This window comes from Dicentrarchus labrax, unplaced genomic scaffold (genome assembly GCF_905237075.1).
Source record: "Dicentrarchus labrax unplaced genomic scaffold, dlabrax2021, whole genome shotgun sequence".
Taxonomy (NCBI): domain Eukaryota; kingdom Metazoa; phylum Chordata; class Actinopteri; family Moronidae; genus Dicentrarchus; species Dicentrarchus labrax.
Window position 1 is genome coordinate 21314048 of NW_026136718.1, and position 19390 is coordinate 21333437.

The 19390-nt window shown below is 40.2% G+C and overlaps 2 protein-coding genes across 5 annotated transcripts in view; both read left to right on the forward strand.

The window, feature by feature from the left end:
* gpx4a (glutathione peroxidase 4a) overlaps window positions 1-2758 on the forward strand; it is a 4370-nt gene extending 1612 nt beyond the window's left edge. For 2 of the 3 annotated variants that reach the window (XM_051376493.1, XM_051376494.1), the window contains exons 2-7: window positions 748-842; window positions 951-1095; window positions 1399-1550; window positions 1736-1760; window positions 2012-2071; window positions 2389-2758. In XM_051376493.1, coding sequence (XP_051232453.1) covers window positions 748-842; window positions 951-1095; window positions 1399-1550; window positions 1736-1760; window positions 2012-2071; window positions 2389-2421 — 510 coding nt within the window. In that variant the 3' untranslated portion in view covers window positions 2422-2758. Of the gene's footprint in view, window positions 1-168; window positions 454-747; window positions 843-950; window positions 1096-1398; window positions 1551-1735; window positions 1761-2011; window positions 2072-2388 lie in introns of those variants that run through there. The other variant, XM_051376495.1, reaches the window with a different exon arrangement.
* A 1176-nt stretch (window positions 2759-3934) lies between these two features.
* The window catches only part of pip5k1ca (phosphatidylinositol-4-phosphate 5-kinase, type I, gamma a), a 44783-nt gene continuing 29327 nt past the window's right edge, over window positions 3935-19390 (forward strand). The window contains exon 1 of one of the 2 annotated variants that reach the window (XM_051376476.1): window positions 3935-4518. In XM_051376476.1, the coding sequence (XP_051232436.1) occupies window positions 4386-4518 (133 nt within the window). In that variant the 5' untranslated portion in view covers window positions 3935-4385. The remainder of the gene's footprint in view (window positions 4519-19390) is intronic. The other variant, XM_051376477.1, reaches the window with a different exon arrangement.

A 19390-nucleotide genomic window follows, 5' to 3' on the forward strand; every position in this document is an offset into this window, starting at 1 on the left:
TTAATTCACTGATGTAACTCATTCTGATATTAAGCTCATTATATAATGAGTTCATGTATTACTTCAGACTGTTGCCCTTTGCCTTGTGCACACGAAGCTAATCCCCTATGGCCTAAATCTTTGTTTTTATAAGGACTCAACTCCCCTCATGAGTTTGTGATAATGTTGCAGACTGTGGACCAAAGTACACGTGCATTTCTGATTTTTAGTCATCAGCAGAGAGGGACCTATTGGAGAATCGCAGCTCATCAATTTTGTTAATGATCACCCGCTCCCTTTACATGAGGACAGTGGAACGTGAGCTCTCTCAGTAAGTGGAGCTGTGGTCTGACAGTGAGGGTGTAGCTGAAGACACAGATTTGATTGTTGTCTGCCTTCAGAGGACCTTACTGAAGGGCAGTCATGCGCCTGATAGGGTCCGCTGTGCTTTTCTCTGTCCTGCTACAGGCTATGGTAAGAACAAAAGTCAGATTAGGACTGAATGGTGCAGTCCTGGAACTTCCTTTTGGACAATGTCAGATTTTGTTGAACTGAGTTGATCATAGGTAAAAGGAAATTGGATGTGTTTTTTTTATCTATTATTTTGATTTATTTAATATACTTATTTGTTTATAGATATTTTTTAAAGGTTTGCACACAGTATAGATTGCGGGATATCAGTGCTGTATGTGCTGGTTATGTAATATTTATTAAGCAGGATAAAGTGGATTTTGAAAGTGAAGTTTTCATCTCTCTTTCTTCCTACAGTCTGCTCCGACAGAGGACTGGCAGAGGGCCACGTCTATTTATAACTTCTCAGCGACAGATATTGATGGCAATGTGGTTTCCCTAGAAAAATACAGGTAAATCTATCTGTGTCAAATACTCTCCCTGAATTTGCAGCAGCGTCCCACTACTACTGTACCATCGCTATGTATGTCTCTCTTATGTGTCTGTCTCTGTATATTTAGGGGGAATGTTGTCATCATCACAAACGTTGCCTCTAAATGAGGTAAAACCCCAGTGAACTACTCTCAGCTTACGCAGATGCACGCCAAGTATGCTGAGAGAGGTTTACGTGTCCTTGCCTTCCCTTCTAACCAGTTTGGGAACCAGGTATGAAAATGCATGAGTGTTTTTATTAAAGCACCAAGTTAGAACAGGCCCAAGACTGTGATTTGTGATCATTAAGAATGTGAAACAACAAGGTCAGATTACAAAATGTTCCAGATGAACAACCGATATTTAACCATGATGTTTGTGCAGTTTATCCAAGGGAAAGTAACATATCACAGTAAATTAAGCCATATTTTAAATTATTAGAATTGGTTTAGTAATTTTTTCTTATTTTTAACCAGCTTGCAGCTTGAATAATGCTGAACACTGATATTATTGCTCTCAACTTGTTTTACTTTGAAGGAGCCCGGCAATGAAACTCAGATCAAGCAGTTTGCCAACTCCTACAATGCTCAGTTTGACTTGTTCAGTAAGATTGAAGTGAACGGGGCCAACGCTCACCCCTTGTGGAAGTGGCTGAAAGATCAGCCTAACGGGAGAGGCTTCATGGGGAAGTAAGTGGTAAACAAATGAATGGCTGAACTCTGGACTAATGCAGAGGCTAAGTTAAAATGACATAATACTTCATCACAAACTAGTAAATATGTTTTTCTATTGAATTAAAGCCATCAATTATTGATCATCATAGTGTTGACTCAGTGATTATTTGCTAACATATAATTTGTTTTCGTTCCTGCAGCAGCATCAAGTGGAATTTCACCAAGGTAAATATTTTTTTATCAGTTATTTATAATATATTTATCACTAGAGTTGATAGAGCTGACCTCAGCTCTTCATCTGTTCCTGTGTTGTTGTGCAGCAGTGTGAGCAGGTGCCTTCTCTCTATTGTGTGTTTACTGTAGAGAGTACAGTATATCCATACCATATTTGAGGGTTTAAAATAAATATTGTAAGAAGTTAATGCTTTTTAAAAAGTATGTATATTTAAGTTTCCCTTTTCCTTCTTTCTGTCTAGTTTTTGATCAACAGAGAGGGTCAGGTGGTGAAGAGATATGGACCCCTGGATGATCCAAGTGTACGTACAAACATCTTACTTTGCACAGATACTGTAGAGCATATATCTGGACTGTAGTACACGTTGTACTGGCCGGATGTAACATTGTTTACAGGTGAAAATCCTACTGTTATGCTGTGAATATGAGTGATTTAAAGTATATAAGAATAAATTAGTTGAATAAACAAAAGAGAAAGAGAGTACATTCTTTTGGATTTAACATGGAAATGACCTTGTATATATAAGCACAGTACAACATGTATATGTTACTATCAGCTGTAAGTGCACATACTGTGTGTGTATTTTTATGTCAACTTCTGCTCTTGCTTTCTTCCCAGGTGGTGGAGAAGGATCTTCCTCGTTACCTGTAACAGTAACCTGCAACGCCAAATGGGTGATTGATGCCTCACAAACCGATACTCCGTCCATTTTGCCCTTTGATCTCCTGTCTCTGCCTCTCCAAGCACCAGTGGATATAGTTTGGGTCCACCCCAGATTAGTGATGGTCTGTTCATAAACCCGCATGACGGACAGAGCAGACCTGATGAAAGTGGCGTGCAAACCTCCTGGGCGCTCCAAGCTTACATTCATTTGGTTCTCTGGAGAGAAGGAGAAAAAGATCCTTAAATGCATCATTAACTCTGTCAGTATATTAATGTGTGGCAGTGTTTTCATAATAAAATGCACTAACATTTTGTTCTAATGATACTTTTGTCCATGATGTTCATTGTCTTTCACTTCATTTTATATTATATTTCTGTTGCTTGTGGAATAGATGTTGATGTTTTCTTCTGAACTATTGATGTGCGCAAAGATCTTTCTTTTGTATAATGGAAATGGTCAAATGTGACAGAAAATCAATTTTTGCAATACTGAAAAATGCAATTGTGTGTGTGTGCGTGTGTGTGAAATTGTCAGAAAACCGTTCATGAGTGAGCACTAGTACTTAAATGAAAGTGGAGGATTGGTCCCCCCCGGGTAGAGAAATGTACAGTGTCACAGAGACTTATTGTTTGGACATTAGATTCATAGTACAGCAACTGAATACTTACATGACGGTATATTTTTCTTTTTTATGAGTAGCAGAAAGCAAACGAGAACCCGAATATCATTATTCAACCCTGAATTGTAAAATGACAATTAAATTGGAAGTAACTATTACACACATATACTTTTCTAAATTCCAACACAATAGCAATGATTGTAGAAACACAGATTAACCACTTAGACTATCCCATAAAATATATAATCATACAGTACATAAGAATATCACAAAACATTGATTTTGGACGTAGCCCTGATCAGTGGTTCAGAAACCGACAGTGAGACACAAGATTTATCTCAGGGGTTACCAAACAATTTAAAGGATAGGAAATATATATTTATAATATTCTCTTCAGGATTTAAGAATAATTCAAATTAAACAATGTGAGAAGGGAAAAAACGCTTCTTGCACACATGGACAACATTGTATTAAGGGATCACAGTATGGAAAGAGGAACTGGTAAAAAAAGAGTGCCTTAAGGTCTCGTTATAGTGGTGTTTTCTGCTCATTGTATACAATAACATTTGAGGGTTTAGTGGAACTTAAGTTTTATGCATATTAATGTTGTTAATGTGGTAGTATGATGACTCCTAATTAGTTTGGGGTGATATGAGCAAACAAACCAATAAAGATAACTGCTATTAACATTTAAAGATAAAGGAAAACGCCTCTTGTTTTGGAGCCAAAAACTTTATTGATTTAGTCAAGGCTATGTATCTAATATTAGTTTGATATTCATGCATAGGTCAAAATGTCAGATTATGTTGTGTTTATTATGACTTAATTAGTTATTCATCTTTCTGGCTGGCTGCTTTTAAGTATATATATATTTTTTTTAATGTTTATATGTTGACTCACCAGACGGATTAAGAGCTTGAGTAAATGTACTACAACCACTCAGACTCCCAGCAGTTCAAGCTGACCTCTACGTGTGATTCAGAGCATCCAGGAGGACGCACTGAGCTCCAGGCTGCAGTTCCCGCGACCTCCTGCAGAGGGAGCCACAGTGTCCGGCACAAAACCAGGCAGCGAGCAGCACGGCAGCAGCAGCAGCAGCAGCAAGTGCGGTGCAGTCGACCTGAGAGGAGAGGACTGCGTGCCGCCGCCGTCGTGAGGAAAACACCGCACAGATGAAGGGACCGTCGCGAATAACTAACACACATTTCTCCGTTTGATTATTGTCACATATCAAACAACACCGTCCTCCTTCCTCCCTGCCACCGGGATCGAGCCGTCGCTGCGGGTCTTTCAGTCGGTGGGCTTGCCTTGTTTTTTCCTCCGGGAGGCTGAATGGAAGCAGCAGCCGAGGGAGCGGTCGGGCTGTCGGAGGCCAGGGACGGGAGCCCGCTATCCGTTGCCGCAGCATCCGATGATGGAGACACGGTCGTTGGAGTTAGCTACGGGATGGACGCCGCCGACATGGGTACTTTTATCCCCTTTTAAAATAAAACACACCCGTCTTTTTAATGCTCATTTCACTACCCTGACACCCGTTTCCATCTGATGCTACTGCTGTGACCAGAAAGTCCCGACTCATCTTTGCTAGCAAGGAACTGGTAAGCTAGGCTAGGAGCTAACTTAGCTGGACTGGATGAGGGAAGCAGGTAAAGTTAGGTACTAACGTTATATACAGTATGTGTGTTACTGGGTAATGTTTATAGCGCATTCATGTAGCTACAGTCGTGACTAGTCAGCAGCCAACCCGTGGCCAGGCAGTGAATAGACGTCTGACAGGACAATGTGATATGACATGTGTATGATATTTAGAGCTGGAAATATTCCTAATGACTTGGCTGTGCATAAAGAAAGAGCCAGGGGTCTATATAGGACCTTTTCTCTTGGCTTCCTCTGTTGCCTCTTCCAGCTTTAGGGCTTTAGGCAGCTAGAGTTATCACCACCTGTCACCCACAGGCTGTAGAAAAACATGAATATACCATTAGGAAGAAACCATTAAAGCCCCAGTTTGGGTTCACTGTTTGTTACCATCTTGGCATTTACTGGAGCCAGATAATCCACATTTCTGCAAGGAGGAGGGCTGATGTGATTACCATTTTAATATATATATATAATATATATATTTTAAGAGTGTTTCTTTTTGTTTGACACAGATGAGACACAGATTAGAAATAGACATTTGAGATGTCCTATAGGAAAAGCACAGGTGTTACTAATAATATTAAGATGGCTCTGTTCTGTTCAAGTGTCTCAGTAAAACCCATGACTGTGTGACAGAGGCAGCATGTCTAATACCAGCACGGTGAAACTGAGACAGCTACATGAATTTCATTTTATTATGTGTGCTTCTCCTTTTCTTGTGTCATGGCAAAATGTCTCCGGTGAGAAAAGGCCTATTCGTGGTTGAGGCCGTGATGTATTATGAAAACCAATTGTTAGATCTTCAGTGATGTAAATTGACCAAGAAGATGTTTTTTATCATATAAATCAGTATTGCGTATGTATCAGCCAATAAGTAATGAGAAATTGCAATATAGAAAAGCCTGTACTTGTGTTATCTTGGCTGTTTGTTTGAATTACCAATTTAAGGATCAAATATCCGCATTAGAGACAATTGCAGAGTTTTCGCAGTCAGTTCGTTGAGTTTTCTCAGTTCAGCAAAGCAATGAAAGTTGACAAATTCACAAATGAGTTACTGCTTACTAAAGCAGTAACTCATTTGTGAATTTGTCGCACCATTTTCAGGTTTTGTGCATTTAGTGTATACGTGTTATAACTGTTAGCTGCTTTGTCACTGCTGTGTTGTGGCTGTGTGTATCAGTGATGGGAGATGAGGGAGGTAAGTACCCTTCTAATAGCTGTTGCTTAAAGGTCCAGTGTGTAACATCAAGGAGGATCGGTGGGCAGAAATGGATGGTTTCATTAGTGTATAAACAGCTGAATAAAGGAATTGTTGTGTTTTCGTTACCTTAAAATTAGACGTTTTAATCTACAGACAATCTCTTGCCTTCCATGGAGTCCGCCATGTTGAACTGTTTCTGCAGTAGCTCAGAACGGATGTTTAAGTCCTTGAGCTGCAAGGTAATGGAAAAGGGTATTCTTTAATGGTCCAGTGTGTAACATTTAGGAGAATCTATTGGCAGAAATTTTATATGATATTCATATGTATGTTTTTATTAGTGTATAATCACCTGAGAATAAGAATATCGTCATATTTTCATCACCTTAAAATGACCACCATAGTTTCTCCTACACACTTCACAGCCTGTTCTCATTCCCAGGTTGTCAAATACAGACGCGAGCTGTGTTCAGTTAGTTGCAATCTGCAACTTCACTGCTAGATGCCACTAAATCTGGCGCACTGTTCCTTTAAGTTGTGTTCAGTTGTGTAATCATATAAAAACCTCCGAAGCCAGATTAGTTTATTACATGTAGTTACTGAGCTACTTCAGTGTCATCAAGAGTGATAATTCTCAAACTGAGATAATCGGTTCTTAGTTTGAAAATCAACCTGAATTTGGTTTTGCATGCACTTAAAACAAATGTTATATTTGAAATATCCAAGTGATGACTTTAAAGAATACTAAAGGTTGTGTATGTCTGTAAATACACGTTTGAGTGCCAGTAGCTAAATGTTGGGCTCTTGAGTCCACCAGCAGCAGTCAGTCATGCTGGATTCACTGGTCATGCTTTACTGTACATCACAGTCTGGGGATTTTCATTGTCCCTGGTGTGGAAAGTGCTGACTTTGACAAGAGTTGTACCTCCACACAGAACAGGATCACAAATCAAATGGGCTGTCTGATGGTGAGGGCTACTCGTCGAGCGTGGCTTTATCAGAGGATGAAAATGGACTTGGGGTGCCTTTGGCTGCAGATGCTCTTTCTAGCAAGCTTGCTGGCGCGTGTCTCGTGTACGCTTGTTATTTCACAACTGTTTACCTGCCCAGTCAGTGCACCTTCACATGCAATAGAAAATGCAGGAGAGAGAGAGAGAGAGAGAGAGAGAAAGAAAGAGAGTGAGCTTGGATGTGCAAATGAACTGCATGAAACAGATGTATTATTGAGCATGCTTCTGCCCTGCCAAATGTATTCAGGTTGACGGTAACAGACAGTTGTCAATGATTTATCTAAAAGCAACAGAGGACAATCGTATGACGTGATTGTTAGTGATTACACTGGATAGGGTCGAGGGCAAAAAGACACTGCGGACTGCTTAAGATTAACCTTGTTACCCCATTTAACCTCAGCTTTATTCATCTCTGATTCGGCTAATGCTTTAGGTTGAGTTGGTTTTAAATATTACTGAGGCAAGGCATATATACATTATGCCCATCAACCACGTGGCACTGCCCTGATGTGCTTTTAGGGAAGCATTTTATGAGTGTTTAAGAAGTCCCATTAAAGGAAAAAGCCAGTCTAGTCGATACCTTGCAACAATTCGCCCAGTGAAACAAGCAAGCTGCTTCCAGAGCTACTCGCCATTACACTAGTGATATACTCTGTAGATAATCACACATTTTCTGTTACAAACTATTCTATACAGCCGTTTGATACGCACACTAATCTATTATTCCATTATTTCCAGTATTCCTGCGCTGTAACAGAGTAAATAAACAGGCTACTACTGTAACGTCTGTGTGATTTCACTCATTAATGTTTATTTTTTCTTAAATAAATGTCTGACCAAAGCAGCCAAGGTTGTCTCTGAAACATGTAAGAGCTTAAATATGAGTTATTAAATATGAATTATAAATAAGAATTATTACATGATGCATGCAGTTTAAAATGTAACCTGGGTGTGTTGCAGGCTAATGGAGGAGTAGCTCCCTAAACGGTGTTCTTTTTATCACAGTTACAATCATGAGAGGAGGTTGAGGGAATAGAGGTTATCAAATTCTTAAGGCAGACCTACAGCATATTGTCATAATGTTAATCCATATCAGCAACAATGAATGAATACGTCCGCTCCAAGCTAATGATATTATCAGACATCACACTGCTCTATCATGTTTATATCACTGTTTACATTAATTAGCCATACAAGTGTGCTATATCAGGACATTTCTATCTGAACATGCCCCACTACTTGACACAGTTAAGATGAAACAACATTTAATTGGTCTATCTTATTATTTGTATTGCTAATATACTGTAGTTGTGTGTGTCTCCTCTTCCAATGCAAAGCTTTTGGAGGTTAAGCTAGTTTCTCTGGTAAGCCCTGCAGCAGGGAGGGGTAGGTGTGGATCACACTGTGACTCTCAGACAACATCTGTCAGTGACGGGTCTTAAAGGGATAGTCCATAAGGCTGAAATGTGTTAAACACAGGGATTTTGTTTATTTCTGTGGTCGTGTAATAACAATGCGGCATTGGCACTGGTCAGTAGGAATGAATAGAAATGTCAGCTGAAAAGGTGTTTGCTTGGTTCTCATTGGCCTGTGGAGATGGTGGACGTTCAAGTAACACGTCAAAGTGAGAACGTGGTTAACGTCAGATCATGCGTATTTGTAATTGTAGGCTGCGCCGTTCGGCTCAGCTGCTCTGAATGTGTGAAAACAACATTGTGTGGGTTTCACAGCTGGCTGTTAAATAGCTGTCTGAGCATTTAGTCCCATTCAAAGCTCCTCATCTTAAGGCAGTTGTAATTTGTCCCTATAGTCTCCTGTCAGCACGACAGCATTGATCTCACTTATCTCCTCTCCTCACTCGCACTCAACTCTTCCTCTCACCTTCAACCTTGGCTGTAGCCTCCTCTCCTGTCCTCCTGTCCTCGCTCCAGAGTGAGCTACAACCCATCTACCTCCTCCTCTCTGAGTGATTCCCTTGCCTCAGCCACTTATTTGTCACCATCCATCAGTCCTCCCCCCTCTGTGTTTTTCTCTGTTCTCCGCTTTAGGCAAGGCCTGTCAGAACTGCTGACGGAAGCACAAAGGGTGGTTGCCTTCTGTGGAATTTATCATCTATTTGCTTCCTCCTCATTCATTCTGCAAGGTCTCCCTCTCTCCCTCTCTCTCTTTCTCCCTCTGTGTCCGTCCGTGCCAGTATCACTTTGTACGCCGGTGGCCAGCTCACAGGGCTTGTATAGGATTTTTTGACCCTCTGCCAGGTTATTTAATGTCATGTTATTTCACGTAAATGATGACGCAGTTCAGTTACGTCTTTCGTGCTGCTGAATTTTCTCTGCAAGTGGGGGATGTGTGCCACAGTAGCTATTTTAAACAGATACCACAGCGAGGCAGGAGTGTTGTGTTTGATGCTGTCTGTCCTTGTGCTTGGCCAGGGTTTTTTATTCTCTGAGTGATAGCTGCTGGGAAGATGTGTTAGGGATCAGGAAATGGAGACCTAAACAAGGCTCTATTTTGTTCTGCTGTGGTGACTTTGCAGCTGTAAAAGACCATGTGTGCCATTGGATGAGGCTCTGGCTCAGTTTTACATTGACATGACTGCAGTGTCATACTGCCCTGGCTTCCCTCTGAAGGGAAATAAGGCAAAGACCTGCTGTTTTCAATTACGAGAGTTGCTGGGCCCACTGTGCAGGCTATTGTTATTTTATGATCAGCACCTGAAGCATTAGCACAGTCAGAGAGAGCATGAAGCTGTCAAACTTATCTGAACCACCCACATAGAATTAGTGGTGATTATTTTCAACCATTAAACCATTCGAGTGGGGCTTCAGTAATGGTGTTTGTGTTGATTTCCCCCACGCTTCCCTCCACAGTCCAAAAACAGTGACCATAGTTGTGAATAAACAAACACGTTTATGTGTGTCAGGCTTGTGACTGGTGACCTGCAAACTGTGTACCCTGACTCTTGGCAGGTGGATTCTGAGATAAGCCCCAGATAAGCTTTTTATAAAATTGATTAAAATGAACTACTATTAACCAGTAACACATTTTCCCACAGTACTGAACATTTGATTAAAAGTTAGGATTGCACGATATGGTTTTTTTTTACTAGCCGATACGATAACCAGTAATTACCTGCTTCACGTGGCTGATAACGATAAGATTTATATTGTAAGATAAGATTGTTTCTAAAAAAATAAGTTCATAACCTGTAGTTTTTACACACCTGAGGGTAAGAAAGGCTGAGATGTGGTGAGTAAAGATAGACGATTTAATATTCCATTTATTTTTTGTTGTTAACACAAATAAACAAACAACAGTAAATATAATAAAAAAAACTTTGATCACACAAACATACTTTGGCTTTTATAGGACATAAAGCCTATCAATTGTTTTGCATAAGACTACATCAAATATCACATCGGCTGTACTTTAATAACTAGGGCATTATAAATAATATAAATCAGCTCAGATAATTATCGACCATCCTTAATTACAGTTATGCATCTTCATAGTTGAGACGGTAGAGCTGTCAAGTTGATTGATCAGGTAGTCAATTGACAGAAAATAATATCAACAGCAATTTTGATAAATTAATTAAGACATTTGAAGGCAGCCCCTTGCGTTCTTGTTGTTATGTCCAGTTTACTTTTTCTGATAAACAAATAATATCATGTCCTAATTGAATGCTCTTTGCACTAGTATTAAGCTCAGTAAACAGTTGATAAACTGTAGAAGGTAGAGCTGCATAGACTTGATCTTTAGATTCTCCCAGTAGTTTTAGATTAAATCGGTTAATCTGTCAGTTATTTACACTCACTTGAAGTGAGTAACAAGCAAAGCCTTGCAAAGTGGGAGAGGGAGATGCTGGAGGGTCTAGGTAAGTTGAATAGGATCTGAGCAGTGAGAAAATGTATTCATTCATTAAACAATGTGGGCCTAGTTGGCAAATTCAGGCTCCATGGCCCTGGTCTAAGCAACGCTCTACATGCATCTCATCTGATGGTGAAGACAGTAGAGCAGGCTTAAACATCTAGTCACTGTGTGGCCTGCAAAAAGTTTTATGTTGGATTAACTGCTCTGTTTGGTCAGATTTGTCACATGGGCAGATTTACTAAGCTTTTTGTGGCTAGATTCTGACGCACTCAGCAAGGTTGCATTTTATTTATTTAATAGGCATACTGACACAGCTCACCTGTCATCTGACGCACAGTGTACATATAATCAATAGACTTCTCTCCTTCATGCATATAAAGAAGAATTGTGCAAATAATGGGAGGACATATGGGTCAGTGTGTGTTGTGTGTGTGGAGTCTCGCACATCCTGTGCAGAAATTCTCTGTGTTTTCCACTTTCCACTAAATGAATTCCAGGTACAATATTACTGCTTTGTTACGTGTTACTCACAGGCATAATGTAAACACAAACTAAAAGAAAGGTGCAATTTTTCCTCTGGCCCATGATGTCTTCCAGTTTGTGATTTCACAGTTATAAGGTTGCGTTGCGCCCAAAATCCTATCAGCATGTGATTATTGCTTTTCTTGCACTGCAGGAAAAATAATTTCCTCACTCCTCTCCAGGCTCTCTCCACTGACTGCTTTTCCTCCATGTTTCGACATCTGGGGGCAGCCTGGAGAAGAGGCTTCATTTTCTATACAGGTTCGAGCTAGATCAGCAGCTGCAGGCTGTGTTATTTGCTGCATTGTATTTTACAAAAGACCAAGGCTGCCGTCTGTCTGTCGGTTTGTCTGTGGGTATTCATCTACGCCTACAGTAGCTGTGGAAAGGATTTCTCTTTGAGACCAGAGCCAGTGTAGCCTCATACTGCACACAAGGCAGCTCGGTGTTGGTGGAATGGTAAATTGCATTTTACTGATTAACCAACCATATACCTGGGACTGCTACAGAACAGTGGCGCCAGATCTTCTGCACTCTACGTATTCATTTGGATGACTGCCTGCAGAGGTGGTCTGTGTGGCTTGTCTAAGTTTAGCATGTCTAAGGTGCATGCTGGGATAAATGCAATTCCAGAGAGCATTTGGATGATGTTAAAACTGAAGTACATGGTTGAGCTTAAGAAATTTAAGTCAACATTGCTGCAATTGTTGTTGAATTATATGAATAAGTAGCGATTTATTCTGAAAACCTTTGCTCCGCAGCTTCACGATGAACCTATATAGGAGAGCTAACTGTGTGCTTTCAGCTTTATATTGCCTTCCTGAGTGACACGACAGTTTTAATTTAAGTGCGAGTCCCAGTTGTCAAACTAAACCTGCGGTGTCTGTGTTGGTTTTTCTGTACAGGTAGGAGCAGCAGTTACCTACACTGTTGTGCAACTGTGTTCCTTCTGTAGTTAGAGCAGATTACCTTCTACTGAGTCACCAGTGGCAGAAGATGCTGTTCTCAGCAATAACAGCAGCACACAGGAGTCAGGCTGAACACCACCCTGTTTATTTGTATTATCCACTCCCATGACTCCCTCCCTGCCCAGTCTCCCCTCCAGTCCCTAAAAGGATCTTTTTGTGTTGGCTGAAAGCTTTCACTGCATTTTGAGGATCAGCAAGGACCACTAAGCTCGGTTCTGATCCGTGAGCTCGGTAATGAAAAACATACTGAAATTGCGTAAGAGTTTGATCACTTGTGTGTGTGTCATTTTGCCGGGAGGACTGAGCTGTTTTTAGCTTTGCCCAGAGAACAGGGTGCTGCTACTCAGCCCTGCCAGTCTCTTCAGGAGCAGAAACACCTCCCTTAGGGAGTATAGGACACACACACTCGTGACATATCAGTCCAGCAGTATTAATACAACATTCCCACCAGCCAGTGTCCAGGAGAAAATGTTGTCAGACATTGTGAATATAGAAATATCAATTACCACAACTCTTCTCCTGATGTGTATTTGTACTGACTCAGTCTACATGTTGACTCACGCTCTGGGCAGGCATCACGTTCCCACAAACACACAAGTAGATGTCTGCATAGCTGACAGTCAGGAGTTACTGTTTTATTGACTTCTGGAGGTGTGTGTGTATGTATGTATGTGTGTGTGTGTGTGTGTGTGTGTGTGTGTGTGTGTGTGTGTCTGTGGTGTGTCTAAAAACCAGTATCATTATGGTGTTCTATTGTGTCAGGACTTGGCCGAGCAGCTGGACTCATCAAGACACCTCTCTCTGCATCTCCTACCTTTGAATTTCCATTTCAAAGTCCACTGAGCTTTCAGGCCTCTCCAAGGAAAAATTACACTTTCATACCCACCTGTTCCATTAGTCCGATCCGCAGTGTGAAATGAAGCTGTAACTCTACCGAACGGCACAAGATTAAGACCGGAGTCACTGGCTGCTGTCAGTAACTGCAAAGCCAGTTATCTCAGCCACTTCTCATTGTCAGTTTGAATGTTAAATAGATGGATTTCAATGATGAAGGCAGATGGTACACGCAGAGTACTGTCAGGTGTGTCATTTTAATGATGTTTGAACATTTATTTTCAACCTTTCACTAGCAGAGAAATGTGGAAAAGTCTACAGAACAGAAACACAGCTATTCCTGCAATCACCAGTGTAAGAAGCAGATTTTTTTTTTTTTAAAGCTGTTGATTTTTTTTCCCTAATGCTGAAGCAGAGACAGACAGCAACCCAGAAAAACAGACAGACGGTCTCTTGACTTCCACCTGTCCTTGCGTTGGTTCCATCTTATCCTGATAATCCAGACAGTTAGTCTAGTAGCCTGGAGAGAATGGGATTGGGATTAGGGATAGTAAAGTAATAGTGGTCGTGGTTTAGCAGGCTTTGCTGTTAGGCGTCTGTCTGCCTCTGTCACAGCTACAGAACCTCAGAAGATTCAGAAGTTGTCTGGGCGAACCACAGTGAAGCCTGGCCCACTGGAGTTCTGGGAGCGAGTGTGTCTGTGGCGTCTCCAGCTCTGAGACTGGTGGAAAAGGCTTGAGCTGAAAATGATAGGTGTCGGTCTGTTTTTGAATGTAGTGTGTTGTTTTACAGCTCTGCAATGGTTTGTTGTTTTAAGGAAATCACTGGTGCTTGCTCTGGTTTGATATGCTTACAAGGCAAGGAAAATGAGTAAGGTTGCTGGTGTTTCTCTCTTGAAAATGGCCAATACCATATAAACTTAACTTATTATACGTATTTGTTTTTTTCTGTTTTTTCAGAGCATTTATCAGCTCCGTCTTTCATACAATAATATTTAGCAGCTTATGGATATTTTCATTGTCAATCCGACTGATCTGTGAATCCTTCATGATAAATGGTAAATAATTCAAATTCAAAACTCAAATATTCTAGAGTGATCTTAAAATGGTCTTTTTTTAGTGTAAACAACAGCCAAAAAACCCAGGCCTCAATTTGTAACAAAAGTTCTGAATTGAGACAAGCCAGCAAAACTGAAACAAGCATAGAGCACAGAGTAAGAGAGAAGAAGCAGCTCTCAACTAGAACTGGCTGATAATGTATATTTTCAGTTATTTAACATGTTAAAGAATATTTATAGGGATACAATGATTGGGAAATTCAGAGGCCAATACCTATGTTTAAAATAACAATTTGGCCGATGTTATTGTTATTTATTGACCATTTTATTCCAATAAACAAAGAAATATACAAAGATAAACATTTTTACATTATTGCAGTTCAGTCTAGTTGTCTTCTCATACAAGATGTGAGACACAGAGCTTAACAGCCGCCTGCTGTCCGTTCTGCTGCATGGAGCACATCGGTATTTGTGCCAGTGCTGGAAAATGGAGGTGATTATTTCTCCAGTATCTCCAGTTGGAAATAACCCACACAGTATTTAGCCAGCGCTGTGACGCAACAGATAAACAGTCCACTGATATTGGTGAATATCGGAGGATACCAGTTCTATCTTCGAATTTTAAGTATTTTACTTAAATTTTCTTCAATAAAGTTATTTGTTTAAGAAATTGAGATCTTTGCATAGAAAACACAGAAAAGGCATATCTTCATTCCACTATATTGTATCGGTAATCAGTGAATTTTTCCTCTCTAAAATCAGCATCAGTCTCAAAAATCTCATATCAGTCGGTTTGGTTTGTTTAATTCATGTCCTCTTATGGTCTTATGAAAAATGACCAAAAATCCATCTGCTCAGTCGGGCTTTTTTCTGTTTTCTATGATAGTAAACTCATATCTTTGGGTTGTTTTCACTGTTGTAGGACAAGACAAGCAATTGCCTGTATGCAGACTTTGTTGTGCATATCTCATCATCTAGCTCCAAGCTAAATGTCTCATAGGGATGTTTTTTGAGCCAGCAGAAGGCAGGAAGCTTTTTATTAAGCCTGCTTGCTTGCCTGATGCCATTGATCATAATGGATGACTTGGCATAGTGAAAAGCTGTCCTTTCCAGCCCTGGCTTCCTCCACACATTCACTGTATTATACAAACTGTATGATGTGCACTGACAGCAGAGGACGGAGCAGCTCTCCCCCCTCTGAGCACAACGCTTTGTTCAGTAAATCAGAGGAATGCTGAGGGGAAGTGTATTGTAGGGAAGAAGGTTTAAGACGTGTTAACACATTTAGAGTTCAACCATACTTCCTACTGCAGCCTGTAAGTAGCTGGCATTACTGCCTATGTGTCCGTGACTGTGTGTGTTTACACGCAGAAGCATTACGGATATGCTGTAAGGATATTATTCTGCCAGAGTGCCGTAATTGCGAGGAATGTTTAAAGCCTCTTTGAAAAGCTTAGTATTAGGAAGTTGATGACTCCTTAATTATTAGTGTCGCCATCCAAGTAGCTCTGTACTGATCAAGGAGGAATGGTCAGTTGAGAGGAATTATTGATAAACACACAGATGTCTACTTTTACACAGTAGAAAGAGGCACCGTCCATGTTTACACGCGCATTGGTGCCTGGCTTTTACAGTATCCCGTTAATGTGGCTGTGCATGCTAACATCGTATCCTAGTTACAGAAACACAGAGAGGCTATTTTGCTGGTTGGGTGGGACTGGATTACTCTGAATGAAACCAGGATACTGTGACACATGAAAACATGAAAACACATTATCCATGTTTTTGATCAGTCTGCACAGGTGTGCCTTTGACTTGAATCACTGGTGCCACAAAATATGATTCTAAAATAATAGTTTGACAATACGTTAGATGAAAAGGTTATTACGATATATTTTATGTGTTTAATTTGTACACAAACAGAAATGTAAAAACGACTGGGTTGGTTACAGGGAATTTTATGCTGTAACAAATTTTCTGTGGACTCATTGTGATGACAGCATTTGGTTTTTGTGTTTAGATAAAACAAAAGTTTGATCAAAATGTGTTAATTTAGTGAACTTGACAGATGCTGCTAGCTGGATGTTACTTCAGACAGAGCCAGGCTCACTGCTCCCCCCCAAACTGCTTCTAGGGGGGCATCCTTTATGCTAAGCTAAGCTAATCTTTTGGCTCTAACTTCATGTTTACTGTAGAGACATTAAAGCTGTATTGATTTCCTTATCTAACTCTTGCCAAGATAGCGATTAAGCCTACAACTGAAACTGTTAAAATATTCCTTTAAACAAAATAAAGATTAAATATTAAACTGAATGTATCACATGTTACTTTTCCATTACTCGTGATAACATAAGACAATTCTTGTCCAGCAGACAATGTTAAAATGTAACACTCAACTATTTCTGTGCTATAGAATTTAGATGTACAGCAGAGAGTTTTCAGAAGCTTGGAGATCATTATATGTGTGTGCCAAGTAAACATCATATCCCGAAGATTGACTTGTTACCTGGAGCATTAAGCGAGCATCCTAATGTACTCAATTAGGCCTCTTTACCGCCTCCATTCCTCTGCTCTGGGCCGTGGCCAGAGACAGAGGACGAGGACCTCACTGTCTGTCTGTGCTCATGGAAAAATACACAACCCGTTGGCTACTGAGATCAAGGGCTTATAGGTGGAGTCGCCCGTTGACTCTGATTTAGGATCAGTTTGCCTTCCTTCAGTCCAGCCAGCAGCCATCACTGTTGCATAACTCTCCCGTGTGAAGTAAACTAGGCTGAGGTTAACCATAAATTAACATATTCTAAAAATGGAGGTCCTTGAGGCGGCTCTGTCTGTCTGAACTTCAGCAGCATCCTGGACAAAAGAGAACAAATGATTCTCCAACACTCACCTCATCCTCACGCTGTTGTCGGAGATAATATTACAATCCCACAGTGTTCATCACAGTCAAAATACTGACACAAGAGCTGACTTCATTTTACCACACATTGTATTGAGTGGGCTGCCCTGTTGATTTTCTTGCTCTTTTAAATTAGAGTCATGGATTTTGGCACCCTATAGGTCAGGTCAGATACACTTTGACACCATAAGCAAACGCTGCTTTGTTATGGCATGAAAAATTAACTCCCAATCGATAGCTGGAGTGTCGTCACTTAGCCTCTGCCAAGATAACTGACAATCATCTGAAAGACTGCCTCTTACTTAGCTCATCCTCAGGGACTCCCGGTATTGATCACATCTGGGTCAGAGACCGCTGTCAATGCTGCCTATACTATGTGATGTTAAAAATTAGAGGGTAATTCATTAGTTTCTTATAGTTTATATAGTTTGAAAACAAAAACAAAATGTTTAAGTTTATAAAAATACTGCAGTAGCCACAAATTCACAGTATAACCTAAAACATTATAACAGTGTGTTGTATTTACTTCAGTGTGTTTGATACTGTTCAATGGATGGTTGTTGTCGATTCCTCTCGGTGAGGCTGAAAGCTGGTTTTATTTTGCCTTTTTTTCTATCACGAATGTTTATACTGATGAGCCAGTCAATAGTTGTTGTTTGAATGATTGTGTCTTTATGAGTATATCACATCACCTGTGTGGCTGTGCTGATGCCCTATTTAACAGCAGCCTGAAAGGACATGTGGAAGGCAGCATCTGTCTGTTGATTCCAGGCACACGTGGGTCAGTCATAAAGATGCTGGTTGACCTCAATTGGGGAACCATGGAAACAACTGTGTGTGTGTGTGTGTGTGTGTGTGTGTGTGTGTGTGTGTGTGTGTGTGTGTGTGTGTGTGTGTGTATGTGTGAGGTTATTATAACAGCTCAATGTCAGAGTTAACGTGAATGAGCATGTACCATGAATACTGAAAAGTACACTGTAAATCATTTCAGAGGGGGACAAGATCATATCCACAAGCCATATAGTTTTTATGAGAAGGCTCCTTGGGATCTACACTATCCTGCACATCGTAAAGCAAGTTTGGACAAGAATATATATTTTTTGTGTGTCTTTAAATGAATGTGTTGCAGAGACCTTATTTCATACAGTGCTATGTGATTAAGAGTCTGTACACTGGAGAAGAAACAAGGCCATAGGTGTTAATAAAGAGTGAACACATTGTGCAGACTGTAGTGTTTACTGTACTTTCATATCTGCATGGACAATGGCCATCATCCATTTGAGTGTTTTATCAGAATTTTAATTAAGGAGCTGGATTGGGTCAAATCTTCATGGGAACACTGACTTTAGATGTTACATATTAGTGACTTTAAAAGGCCATAGTAATCCTCTGTGTAACCCTGACTGATCACTAATTCAGTGATCTGTTCAGCTCTGTGCTTTAAAGCATGTAGGCAGACTAATCTTGGGATGTCAAGCTCAATTTTGGAAAATGTGTCTAAAGTGATGCACAAGAGATCTTGAATATTTCTATTTGATGGAATGGATTTTAATATTTTGGGTATTTCACTCAGTATAAACAGTGTAAAATATTAAAAGAGAAAAACTGGAGGGGTTAAATACTGTTTCTTTGTCACTCTCGTTAATAAAATGATCTAAACAGCTCCATGCAGTGAGGTCTGCATATTTTAACCAAAAGGAGAAGGAAGAAACTGGCATTAGATTGGTACTCCGTATTGGCCATAGTTTTTGTTCTGGGAGAGGAAAAGGGAGCATCCATGGAGTAAACCTTTTTTCTATAGTTGAATAATCAACATGTAGCTCAGCAAGATAAATATATTGTGTTAAATCTCTTATTTCTGTTGAATCACTAGAATATTCTCCTATTTCAAGCATTGTTTTCAGGTGTTTTTGCAAAGTATGTTGCTGCAGTTTAGAGTTGTGGGAACATTGCAACGAACTGGGCCCTATTTTGCATCTTTCACTTTTTCTAACAGGAAACATTGTGTGTAGTCACCGAAACTAGATATTTGTCGGCTGTTTTAGTTTGTCTGATGAAGCTCTGTTAATCAGATATAGAGGGTCTAGTATAATTCAGTGGTTTAGCAGTTATGTGTATGAATAATCTTATGTGAATTGGCAGCAACCAGGAATTACATTATCTCACATGAACAGGCCAAACGTTGGTTAAACATGTGATCATATATATACACATATATAAGTGAACCACTGGGTTTGTGTGTGAAAATGATGTAAATTAGCCTGTGTCTCGCTTCACCTCCTGTGGCTATCAGCAGCTGGTAATGGACCACTCTCTTAAGGGTTGTATGAGTGGGCCA